Consider the following 13,572-nt stretch of genomic DNA (forward strand, 5'->3'; position numbering starts at 1 on the left):
CGATTAAATATTAAAACAGTGAGTGGTCTGAACATTCTAATGGTATTGTATCTGCAAGTGGAGCTGTGATAGTGTAAGCTAAAATACAGGTTGTTCCCATGGATAATTTAATTCGGACAAAAGTGAGAAGCCAAAGCGGGAAATGTAGTCAACAGCAGTACAGACATTAATAGCCTCCAATACTAGTGGCTGGAAAGTTTGAATTAATTGAAAACTCATGTATTTTATAAGTTCTGATACTGGTCCTTAACATAAGCTTGTATAAAAGAGTGAGAAAACAAATTAGCAAGTTGGCCCCACAAGCAATTCAACTGAATGGAAGCAGAAAAGGAAAGCGGCAAGAGTCGTCCACAGGAGTACCAACGTGAAATGAACTAGACGTCAACAGCTTGAAACTTTGCTTAAAAAGTGTGTTCTCCTTAGAGTGCTGGAAGTGTAAATGGCTCAGCTTGCAATCCTCGTTTCCAAAAGAAAATCCTGAAAGCCAGCATGGAATCTGCAACTCCACCACATCCCCCCTCTGCCCCGGTCAAAGCTCTGAATTCAACAGGTGCAATATTGGAAAATGTGAGGTTATGCACTTTGGCAGGAAAAATCAGAGAGCAAGTTATTATCTTAATGGCGAGAAACTGGAAAGTACTGCAGTACAAAGGGATCTGGGGGTCCGAGTGTAAGAAAATCAAAAGGTTAGTATGCAGGTGCAGCAGGTGATCAAGGCGGCCAACGGAATGTTGGCTTTTATTGCTAGGGGGATAGAATATAAAAACAGGGAGGTACTGCTGCAGTTATATAAGGTATTGGTGAGACCGCACCTGGAATACTGCATACAGTTTTGGTGTCCATACTTAAGAAAAGACATACTTGCTCTCGAGGCAGTACAAAGAAGGTTCACTCAGTTAATCCTGGGGATGAGGGGGTGGACATATGAGGAGAGGTTGAGTAGATTGGGACTCTACTCATTGGAGTTCAGAAGAATGAGAGGCGATCTTATTGAAACATATAAGATTGTGAAGGGGCTTGATTGGGTGGATGCGGTAAGGATGTTCCCAAGGATGGGTGAAACTAGAACTAGGGGGCATAATCTTAGAATAAGGAGCTGCTCTTTCATAACTGAGATGAGGAGAAACTTCTTCACTCAGAGGGTAGTAGGTCTGTGGAATTTGCTGCCCCAGGAAGCTGTGGAAGCTACATCATTAAATAAATTTAAAACAGAAATAGACAGTTTCCTAGAAGTAAAGGGAATTAGGGGTTACGGGGAGCGGGCAGGAAATTGGACATGAATTTAAATTTGAGGTTAGGATCAGATCAGCCATGATCTTATTGAATGGTGGAGCAGGCTCGAGGGGCCGATTGGCCTACTCCTGCTCCTATTTCTTATGTTCTTGTAAGAGCATCAGTAACAGCAGCCAAGAATGCTAGCGACTATCAGCTGAGAAATGAAAAGAATCTAGAATAACTTTTTTATTACTGAATGAAGCTCACAGCAATAACTGCAGACCAGCAATCTGTCAATGAAGAATGGGCTTCTGGCAAATGAACAGCCACACCCGAAACAAGTTGATGATTTCTCTCCTCTCTTCCCACTCCCAGCAAAAGGATGAATCCTGGATAAATCTTTCTTCCCCCTCCACTGATTAGCAAAGCAGGCCCAGGTGATAGTTTCCCCTCACTGAGCAGAAATGACCCTTGAATTGCAGCTCATTTTGGACTTAGGAATTGTCTCCCCGACCCCCAACTGGGGAGCATTTAGGCCTCACAAATTAGTAGCATGTTGGCCCAAACACCCCCACAATTGAGCAGCACGATGGACCAGTACTCCCAGCCCCGCTGAGAACCACTCAGGCCTCCTACCCAGCCTGACAAGACACTATAGAATCATAGAAAGTTACGGCACAGGAGGAGACCATTCGGCCTATCGTGTCCGTGCCAGCCGAAAAAGAGCTATCCAGCTTAATCCCACTTTCCAGCACTTGGTCCGTAGCCCTGTACTTCAAGCGCACATCCAAGTACTTTTTAAATGAGTTGAGGGTTTCTGCCTCTACCACCCTTTCAGGCAGTGAGTTCCAGACCCCTACCACCCTCGAGGTGAAAAGAAATTCTCCTCAGCTCCCTTCTAATCCTTCTGCCAATTGCTTTAAATCTATGCCCCCTGGTTATTGACCTCTCTGCTAAGGGAAATAGGTCCCTCCCTATCCACTCTAAGTAGTCTTGTCATAATTTCCTGGGCCTCCCCCCTCTAGTTTGAATGCCTTCACACATGTAGAATTTATGGGATCTGTGGGAAGCACCTAAGCTGCATGAGTCAGTGGGTACACAAGCCACCATGGGTGCATCTCTGTCTGACACCTGTTCCAAGCTGCTGAAACTCTGGCACCTGGCAGCCACTCAGTAGGGTGGGGGAGGGAAGAGGAAGTAAGAGACCCAGGACTCTTTCCTCTCTTCTCCCCCCCCCCCCCCCAGACTCCATGGGGTGTTCCCTCAGCCTCCTGTGTAAGGGAGTCGGTCCTGATTATTTATTTTTTTTAATTGGCTAGTCTTCATGGGTGTAGCCAGCTTTCCTGACATTTTACCCCCCCCCCCCCGCCCCCAGAACCCACTTCCGTCCATCTGGAGGTCAATATGCCTCAGCTCACTCGGTGTATCAACTTCCATGCCAGGATTCAATTGAATTGGAGAAGAAAAACATTTGCCAGCTAACACGGAAAATCTCAGAATTATGGCAGAAGTCAAAACCACAGCACAGGAGGCCATTCGGCCCATCGTGTCTGTGTTGGCTCGTTGAAAGAGCTATGCAATTAGTCCCACTCCCCTGCTCTATCCCCATAGCCCCGCAAGTTTCTTAATTTCAAGTAAATATCCAATTCTCTTTTGAAAGTTACTACTGCATCTGCTTCCAGCACCTTTACAGGTAGTGCATTCCAAATCCTAAGTTGTTGCATTAAAAAAAAACTAATTTACCCCCTGGATTTTCTTGGCCACTTATCTCAAATCTGTGTCCTCGAATTACCGACCCTCCTGCCAGCAGAAACAGTTTCTCCCTGTCCACTCTATCGGAATCCCTCATAATCTTGAGAACCTCTATTAAATCTCTCCTTAACCGTCTCTGCTTTATGGAGAACAATCCCAGCTTCTCTATTCTCTCCACATAACTGAAGTCCTTCATCCCTGGTGCTATTCTGATAAATCTCCTCTGCACCCTCTCCAAGGTCCTGACATCCAGAGTCCAGTGGAGCCTCCAAGGAAATCCATAACCATGGATTTCAACTGCAGCTGATTTTTAGTATGTCGAGTAAGTTAAAAGAAACCTTTACCAAGCTAAAGCAAGATGAAAAAGCTTTACTTCTTACTTCATTTATTTGCACGTCTAAATTCAAGTATTTCTAATAATATAGATTTTGAAATGCAGTGATTGTTATATTGGCAAATGCAACAAACACTTTGAGCACAAAGTCGCACAAACTGCTATTAGACGAATAACTGGTTCATCTGTTTTTGGTGTTGGTTGAGAGGGGAATTATGGCCATAGCTCCCTGCTCTTTATTATGGGATCATCAAGAGAGATCTCACTTTAACATCTCACATAAAACGATGCTTCCTCTTACAAATGCAGCACTCCCTCGAATGGCATGAGAGACACAATAATGTAATCTAACTCTAAAGCACTTTCAAACATCTGACTCAGATGAGTGTTACCAACTGAGCAGCAGTTAAATCTAGACAATACAATGTTCAGTAAATGTGAGGATTGCACCATGTAGCAATTTTGCATGTGCCATCAATAAGAACCTCATTAAGAATCCAAGAAAGGTGCCATGGAACAGATGGAGTGACTGTTAATCTGCCCATGATTCTTTTTCCCAAGACAGTAGCAGTGTAACGTGGCTATCCGCTGCTAAGTCACCAGTTTGCCTTGGGTCTTTGCACTATAGGAAATGAATAACTGTCAAATTTCCCTAAATTGATCCATGCAAGTAACACTGTAAACACTTAAGAGCCCTAGGTTACTAAAGGAAATTACATTTCTCATTGTGTGGCAGGACATATAACAAGGGAACAATCTCCTAACCCAAATCAAGCTGGGATTTGCCTGAATGGGTGCAGCTGCAACAATACTGAAGACGCACAACACCATCCAGCACAAAGCAGTCTACTTGATCGGCAGCTCATCCATCACCGTAAACATCCATTCCCTCCAACTCTGCCGCACCGCGGATGCAGTGTGTACTATCCATAGGATGCACTGCAGCAACTCACCAAAGGCTTCTTCGACAGCACCTCCACCACCTAAAAGGACAAGGGCAGCGGTTGCATGGGAACACCATCACCCCCAAATTCCCCTCCCTTCATCGATGCTGGGTCAAAATCCTGGAACTCCCTACCTAACAGCATTGTGAAAGTACCTTCACCACGTGGACTACAGCAGTTCAAGGCAGCAGCTCACCACCACCTTCTCAAGGGCAATTAGGGATGGGCATTAAATGCTAGCGACATCTGTATCCCAAGAAAGAATTTTAAAAAAAATTTAAAACATGCTCACGTGTGCTTCTCCAATCTTTCAGTAGGAAACTGAAAACATTTCAGTGAGACAAGGGCAGATATAAATTGTTAAGCTGTTTGAAATTACAGGCAGTAATTGAATGGACAGAGTAACAGTTATAATCAAAACTTAAGTGACCTAAAATCCCTCCTTTTGAATAATTAAAAAAAAACATGCCACACTATCCTCCTAAAATTTTCCTGTTAACCCTACTGGTTCTGACCAGCCCAAAGCTGAAGATGAGCAATTTTTCTCTTGCCAAACTAGGTCCCCTTCCCAGACTTCTCGTTATTTCTCACCACAGAAGTGAGTGGACTGTCCCTCTAACTTCTTCCCCAGTAATTTGCCAGTTGGCCCATCAATAGCCCAGTCTATTGCCCCCACCGCTTTGGTATGGGTCGGAGAAATGCTTTCCCACTATTCTTAATGAACAGAGCCAGGATGACAATAATCAGCCTGGAACGAGTCAATTGACATTGTCTCAGTTCAAATTGGTGAAGCTGTCTTCAAGGCTGGCAGCTCCCTAATGTGCTCTTCTCCTTTGCTACTTCATCCAAGGCCATTCATTGGCCAGAGTCCTGGTCAAAAATCCACTTTTTTTTCTGGGCTCCTTACGGTGATCACCAACTTCGCAGTCGCTTTCTATTAATGTAAGGAGTCACACGACACCAGGTTATAGTCCAACAGCTTTATTTGAAATCACAAGCTTTCGGAGCTTTGCTCCTTCGTCAGGTGAAGTGAAAAGTTGCATAAAGGCACAGCATATATAGTCAGAGAACAATGCCTGGTGATTACAGATAATCTTTCTAACTGCCCTTTATCACACCTCAGCAGACAGATAATCACAGCAATCAAAGGAGTGAATGGTGTTCAAACAGGTTAGTCAGGGAAACATTACATCCAAGAATACTGAGGTGGGGTCACAAATGTAGCAGATGCTGGGGTTTATATTAAAAAGCTAACTTTTTTTTGCTGGAAATCGCAGCAGATCCGGCCGCATCTGTGTATGGAGAACAAGCCAACTACGACTTGAGTCTGGATGACTCTACGTCAGGTGGGGTTACATGTAGCGTGACATGAACCCAAGATCCCGGTTGAGGCCGTCCTCATGGGTGCGGAACTTGGCTATCAATTTCTGCTCGACGATTTTGCATTGTCGTGTCTCGAAGGCCGACTTAGAGAACGCTTACCCGAAGATCGGAGGCTGAATGTCCTTGACATCCAGACTCAAGTCGTAGTTGGCTTGTTCTCCATACACAGATGCGGCCGGACCTGCTGCGATTTCCAGCAAAAAAAAGTTAGCTGTTTTTAATACAAACCCCAGCATCTGCTACATTTGACCCCTGGTGACCCCACCTCAGTATTCTTGGAAATAAGATTTCCCTGACTAACCTGTTTGAATACTCCTTTGATTGCTGTGATTATCTGTCTGCCGAGGTGTGATAAAGGGCAGTTAGAAAGATTATCTGTAATCACCAGGCATTGTTCTCTGACTATATATGCTGTGCCTTTATGCAACTCCTCCTCATTTCACCTGACGAAGGAGCAAAGCTCCGAAAGCTTGTGATTTCAAATAAAGCTGTTGGACTATAACCTGGTGTTGTGCGACTCCTTACATTTGTCCACCCCAGTCCATCACCGGCATCTCCACATCATGGCTTTCTATTAAGACTGTATTCTCTGCTGGACCACCTCTATTCCACTGAGTGGCCTGCTTCCGTAGGCTTCAGTATCTGCTCCTCCGCTGGGACTTTGCACTGTATGCTGAGCTAGCTTTAATTTGTTCCTACTGGTTCCCTTCGTGCTATAGATGCCTCTCCCATATTTTTTAATGATCTCTGCTTTGCTGTTAGCCACTTACTTCCTGTGGCCACTGATTCTGCTCTGCTCCCCTCATCCTTCAGAACTCTTCCATCACCCTTTGCTGGATTGGGTCGTACCACATCCTCAAGCTCCTGCTTCTATTTCTAATCTTACATGCTCCTCGTCTCCCTCCTGCTTCTGCAATGAATCCAGTAGATTTACCTTTCCCTGACCTTCACTGTTCTTGGTCCTTGGGTGTCACTCCCATTGCCTCTCTGCTGGTCATCAGATCCACTGGTGCCAAAACCCGAGGCCACTATGCACCTCTGCTGAACCCCAGCATCAACCTCTGCTGTCTCACCATCAACTTTCCACTCATTTTCAGTCCTCTGACTGCACCAGTGCCCCTCAGATAGCTTCTGGAGCTATTCCCCATCCACAACTGACTCTGAACCTAGACAAACATTTGTGGATGCAACAAACTGACTCCATGCCATCTATAGGTCGACTTCATCCCACCATAGAACTTCAATCTTCATAAATGGGGGACAGGGAGATGATATGAAAGGGTCCAAAATTATCCAGGATGTTTCTCCGCTAATATCTGCCATGCCCATGTAAACTGAATTTCCTTTGTGTTCATTCATGTAGGCGTTCTGGCTGCCATTAAGGACCACCGCCCATTACATCTGCCACTCCTCCTCCTCCTCCTCCTCCTCCTCCTCCTCCCCCCCCCCCCCCCCACCCTTCTTGGCCACTCGAAGGCCCTTCTCTCCTGTCTTCTCCCTTTCCTGTCAACTAGCTATTCCATCTTTCATTTCTCCCCCTAATCCTTACCTTAACCAAATCATGGCTCCTTGGCTTTCCTAGTCTACTGTCACTGTCGCAACCTTTAATGCCCCTAGAATAAGCCAACAGTTACTCTCCGTGCCTCTCGGCATTTTCCGAAGGGCCTAATTGGCTACCAGTTGCAGCCTACAGCCCCAAACTCTTTTCTTGCCAACCTTCCTTCTCAGTGTGCCACTGGGGCTAATCTCACCAGCCTCTTTCCTGTCCTGCTTACTCTATCCACCAATGTCCCCATTACTCAGCCAGCAGATAAACATTTCCTCCAGTTTACTTGCAAACAAGGTCTTTATCATCGACCATCTTATTCTAGTTGATGGCACTGACATCCTACTTTTAACTGAAATTTGGCTCATGGGTGGCAACAGTTTATCCTGTACCGAAGCTTTCCACTACCTGCCATGCCCAAACTATTGCAGCGGCAGTATGGCCCACCAAGTCATCTAGCACTGTCTCCTTCTTTGTGCACTTCATCTTCTACCATCCCTCTCACCTCTCAATATTCTTATCGTTCACCACCTTCCCCAGATATCCTCCTTTCAGCCTCTGCACCGAGCGATTCCTCAACCTTGATTTCAAAGTCCATCTCAGCTCCCCTTGTCGTCCTCCTGTAAATACACTGTCCGCCTGTACTACCTAGATGTCTAACTCCATTAAACTCAACCCCTTCGACTTGCAATCTCCCATGGCCTCTCGATCACTGACATGATCGCCAACCACTTCCTTGTATCCCTCACTACCCACAACCCCTACCAGCCCCACATCCTTTGGTATCCACCCAAAGAATAAACTCTCTTTCCGTCCCCTCCCCCAACCCAACCCCCTTATAAATGTACTTCAATCTTGCAATTGCCTAGCCTTTGGCCCTCCCTTTGCCACAATACCTCTGTAGCTGCCAATCTCCTTAACCGCACTCTCATCTCTACTTTTGATATGCTTGTCCCCAGTGAAACTTCTATAATTGCCCATCCCAGTTGTTCTCCCAGTATGGCCTCCATCTTCATTTCCTCAAGTATGAAGGGTGCAGATTTAAGCACATTTGGCACACAGTTGGCTTAGCTATGCATCCCCAGATCTGGCTGAACTACATCATGCTGCTGGGCTTCACTCTCTGCCAAAACCACACACTACTCTGGGAACATCCTGGAAATCAAATATAATTGCCCGCTTCACCTGCACCTCCAACAAGTGTGAGGACTTTTGTCACCAAAATTGAGACCAGCTACTTCCGCTGTTTCTCCTCGCCCAAGCCAAATCTCCTGTAGCCTCCCCTCTAGCCTAGCTCCGAATCCCCATTTCTCTCTAGCTTCTCTCAACTCCCCCATGACCTCTCCAACTGTATCTCATCGAGACCTACCACCTGCGGCCTTTATCCCAGTCCCACTAAACTGATCACCCAACTTCCCTACCTGGCTTCTGTGATGGCTGACAATGAAAATGGTCCCCCCGCTAAGGTACTGTCCCCCTTCCTTTCAAAACCTCCGTCATCACACCCTCTTCAAAAAAACATTTTAACTGCTGTGTCCCTAGAAATCACTGCCTCATCTAGAATCTTTCTTTCCCCTTGAAATTCCTTAAATGTGTTGTCGCCTCCCAAATCCATGCCCATCTCTCCCACAACACTTTTGAATCTATCTAATCAGGTTTCCGCATCTCCCACAGCATAGAAACAACCCTTAGCAAAGTCATGAAGGACATTCTGTGTGACTGACCATAGTACATGATCCATTCTCGTCCTCTTCGATGCTCTGCAGCCTCTGACATGGTGAAACATGCCATGCTCCTCCATTGTCCAGCACAGCGCAAATGCCTTGGCTTGGTTCCTCTCTTACTTATCCAACCATAGCTAGCATATCTTAGGTAATGGTTCTCTGACCCTGCCCCCGTACCATTACCTCCGGAGTCCCACAAGGATCTATCCTTGGCCCGTTCCTCTTCCTCATCCACATGCTGCGTATTGGTGATATCAGTCAAAGACAATGGGTCAGTTTCATATACACCGATGACACCCAGCTCCACCACCACTCTCAACCCCCCACTGCCTCTGTGCTATCGAGCTGCTTGTTCGATATCAGTCTTGGATGAGCTGCAATTTTCTCCAGCTACATATTGGTAAGACCCACCACAAGCTCCGTACCCTACCACTGATTCCATCCTCTTCCCTAGCCACGGCTCAGGCTGAACCACACTGTTCACAGCCTTGCCGTCCTATTTGACCCCAAAGCCTCTCCATCACAAAGATCGCCTACTTCCACCTCCATAACATTGCCCACCTCCACCTCTCTCTCATTTTATTTGGTCACTGAGCCCCTCATCCATGCCTTTGTCACCTCCAGACTCAACTATTACGATGCTTTCCTGGCCAGCCTCCCAGCCTATGTAAACTTTAGCTTGTCCAAAATTCTGCTGCTCATACCCCATCAAGTCACATTTGCCCATCACCCCTCGTAGGGCCTCAATGACCTACATTAGCTCCTGGTCCTCAAATTTAAAATTCTCTTCCTTCTACTTAAATTCCTTCATGACCTTGCCCCCCCACCACTTCTCTGTAGTCTCCTGCAGCTCCATAACCACCTGCCACCTGATCCATCAGTCATCTGACTCTTGTGCACCCCCCTTCTTACGCCCCACTGCCGGTGGCTATCCCTTCAGCTACCTAGGCCCCATGTTCTGGAAATCCCTTCCTAAACCTCTTAACATCTCCACCTCCCTCTCCTCTCTTCCCACCTGCTGATATCTCCTTTGGTTCGGTGTCCAACTTTTGATTACACCTCTGAAGCATCATGGAACATTTTTATACATTAAAGACGCTATATAAATGCAAGCTGTTCCATTAGGTGAGCAGCATCATTCCACAAAATAGCCCCCTTTAGCTTTAATATACATTCTTCCCCCATCCAATCTCTGGGTGCGGTGGTAATTTCAATTCTTAGAGCTAGATTTAACTTAGAAGGGAACATTTTTAATATAAAATTATACCAAGAACCTTCCCATCAAAAAAAGCTGTCAAAACCTCAGCATGTGATCTATCACCTGGGATCCAAGACCATGATTCCACACTTTCTGGAAGTTCAGTGCCCAGTACAAATGTCAATACCGTAAGCTACTAGGAAACCTGAATAATAAAACAAAAACCCAAAAATCAAAAAAAAGACTGGTTCATAACCTACTCAGTCAGGGAATCATAATATCTTATCCCAAACTTCAGCAATAAGAGATCCTCCACAAGAGCAAAAAACTTCTAGCCAGCGGAAAAATTAATAGGCACAAAAGCTTTACGACGCAGCACCAGCTATCTGAAAAATCTTGACATTTTCACATATGTGAGCCCAGAACCTCAAAACAGGCTGTATTTGTATACTGTGTGGAGAATGGAAAATGAAGAAAAGCAGTCATCAAAATCTGCTCATTATGAGTGACAACCTAGAGGGACAATTACAGGAATGAATTTGGAATGATGCAACAGTGATCAAACATTTTTACGACAAATTCACACTAAAAAGAGAGGATAGAAAAATACATACAGTTAAAGGCCTTGGCACCCATGCTTTTGAAGTGTTTTTTTGGTCCAGGAACTGAGAAAGAGAATCGAAAATTAGGAACAATACACAACCGAATTTAACATTGCTACCAGATGTATTCAAGTCATAATACTCCCTGTAAGTTGGGAAAAACTCAAGCCACAGCTGTAAATCATGAGCATCCAATATATGGAAAATGTTGCACCTTTCTCCCACTCTACTTCATCCTGAAAATCAAGCCTTTTTTTAAAAAAATAAATTCAAGATTAGGTACAGCACATCATGCAACCATATTTTTATGTTCTTATCCATGCCACCCTCTACACAAAAATGCTTGGGGTATTCTTAATGCTGCTCCATACCAAATTGGGAAAAAGCACCTAGCCCAAAATGTTTTTCAAATTGTTAATTCTACCTAAACATTCTATTAAAAAGTAAATCTAAATTCTGGACAACCATTTGCAGCTTCTTTTCTATAGAAGAAATCTAACTATTTCACATAGCAGGTAGCGAATGTTTGGAATTGACTACAATTGAGGCTAATAACTTTAGTATTTTTAAGAAGGAGTTGGACAAACATGGAGAGAAAAATCAACTGAGGAATGTGATTAGTGAACTGTACATCCTATTTTTAAACTCTGGAGCTGACCAGATTGACCAAAATGGTCTTTTCCAGATGTTGCAAATTTTGGGTCTGATCTCTGTATTCTCTCGGGTCCAGCGTCACCAAGCGAACCATACCTCATCTACAAACTGGAGTGTATATTTACTTCCCAATACCTAGCTAAGTGATTGCACACAACGGCCCTTGGATCGCGCTCTGAAAAGTGTGATCTCGCATGGCTGCCATGAGCATTCTATCTTTCGGAAGGCAGTCTTAAACACTCTAGCGATACAAGACTAACTGTAAATAAACAGATTGGTTATTTTACATATAATATAGAAATAAAATTCAATTTCCTATTACTCCTCGCACCAACAAAGCAATAAAATGTGACACTGCTTTGAAACAGGACCTACTCATTTTAAAAGTCAACAGTCTCTTAAGTGATACAAGGCTTAGAAAGTGAGACCTCCATGTCTCACTCTGACTGTTTCAGACTTCAATACTGCACTCTGACCCCTCCATCAGGTCAACGTGTTGAAGATTGGGTTGCTGAGCCGCCAAACTTACCACCATGAATGAGAACTCACTCCACCTGTCACCTTGGTGTGGAAGTTAAGCTGTTTAGCTAGACTCCTCCAGGGCATCTTTGAATGAAAACCATTCTAACATTAAATGGTGCAAACATCTCTAGGATGTGTTGGATGACTCGTTGTCTCAAAGCAATATGGTATGTGAGCATACACAATTAAGAGATGGTTGTTTCGCCTGACACTCTATCCAATTTGTCCTAAACAAAAAGCACCCGATAACCTGCGTCTCTGGGAATTAATCCTTTGTGAACTGAAGTGAATTTCACAGCACCCTCAATATAAATTAAAACAAAATCCATTCCAGACCAAATGAGTAAAAATCTCAAAATAATACACTGGTCCCACACATTCCTATGTTTGTATTTTTGTTACAATGTCAGGCTCTCTTCAATGCAGACAAGTTCAAACTGGGCCACACAGACAAGACAACCTTTAAGATGCTCAGGAGTGACTCCCAAGATCAAGAGAAAGGTTAGCAACTGTCCTTTAAGTTTCAAATATTCATAGGTGTGATTATCATTAAAAGTTAAAACCAATCTCTAAATAAATCCCTCACATCACACATGGAATACCAAAATAAGAAAGATACTTCATTGGTGGAACGTTGGCATATGACCACAATCTAATCACTGAATTTTCAATCTTACGGGAGGTGCAAAGGGAAGCCAAGTTCTTACCAACAGAGGAAGAAAAATCTATGCCACTTTTGAGCACCTCCAGACAGGTGGTTTTTCCAACTATGGTAAAAAGTCAGAATAGGTTGTATGCCTGGACAGTTGTATGGACGATTGAAAAAAAAACAAATAGACAAGTGCTAGTTGAGAAATTCAAGTAACTCCATAGATATTCCTGAATTCCACTGGAGTAATTGCAGGGTCAGCAACAACTTGCATTTATGTAGCGCCTTTAACGTAGGAAAATGTCCCAAGGTGCTTCACAGGAGCGCAAGACAAAAATTGATACCGAGCCAAAAGAAGAAGTCATTAGGATAGGTGACTAAAAGCTTGATTAAAGAGGTAGATTTTAAGGAGAGTCTTAGAGGAGGAAAGGTGGAGGGAGGGAATTCCAGAGTTTAGGGCCTCAACAACTAAAAGCACAGCTGCCAATGGTGGGGTGAAGAGAGTGAGGGATGCACAAGAGGCTAGAGTTGGAGGAAGACAGAATTCTTGGAGGAGGTCATAGCGATAAGGAGGAGCGAGGTCATGGAGGAATTTGAAAACAAGAATGAGAATTCTAAAATCAAAATATTGGTGGGCAGGGAGCCAATGTAGTTCAGCGAGCACAGGGGTAATGGGTGAATGGGACTTGGTGCAGGTTGGGATATGGACAGCAGAGTTTTGGATGAGCTCAAGATAACGGAGGATGGAAGATGGGAGGGCGGCCAGGACAACATTGGAATAGTCGAGTCTGCAGGTAACAAACCCACGGATGAAGGTTTCAGCAGTAGATAAGATGAGGTGGGGGCGGAGACAGGCGACGTTACAGAGGTAGAAGTAGGTGCAAGGAGAAGATAGGGGTCGAAAGAGTCAGGTGGAAATTCTGAAGAAGGTTCTCTGAGATTTTACAGACACCACAATAGAACAAATAGTACATGAAATGTGGGAAAAGCCAAATGGTCTGTTTCTGTTCTGTAACATTCTTTTTTTCATATCTGCCGATAACTAACTA

General features: G+C 44.4%; 1 protein-coding gene across 3 annotated transcripts in view; it reads right to left on the reverse strand.

The window, feature by feature from the left end:
- si:ch211-197h24.6 (uncharacterized) overlaps window positions 1-13,572 on the reverse strand; it is an 86,308-nt gene that overhangs the window by 52,926 nt on the left and 19,810 nt on the right. For all 3 annotated transcript variants that reach the window (XM_068004867.1, XM_068004860.1, XM_068004875.1), the window contains one exon: window positions 10,711-10,761. In XM_068004867.1, coding sequence (XP_067860968.1) covers window positions 10,711-10,761 — 51 coding nt within the window. The remainder of the gene's footprint in view (window positions 1-10,710; window positions 10,762-13,572) is intronic.

Source organism: Heptranchias perlo, chromosome 2, assembly GCF_035084215.1.
Source record: "Heptranchias perlo isolate sHepPer1 chromosome 2, sHepPer1.hap1, whole genome shotgun sequence".
Lineage (NCBI taxonomy): Eukaryota > Metazoa > Chordata > Chondrichthyes > Hexanchiformes > Hexanchidae > Heptranchias > Heptranchias perlo.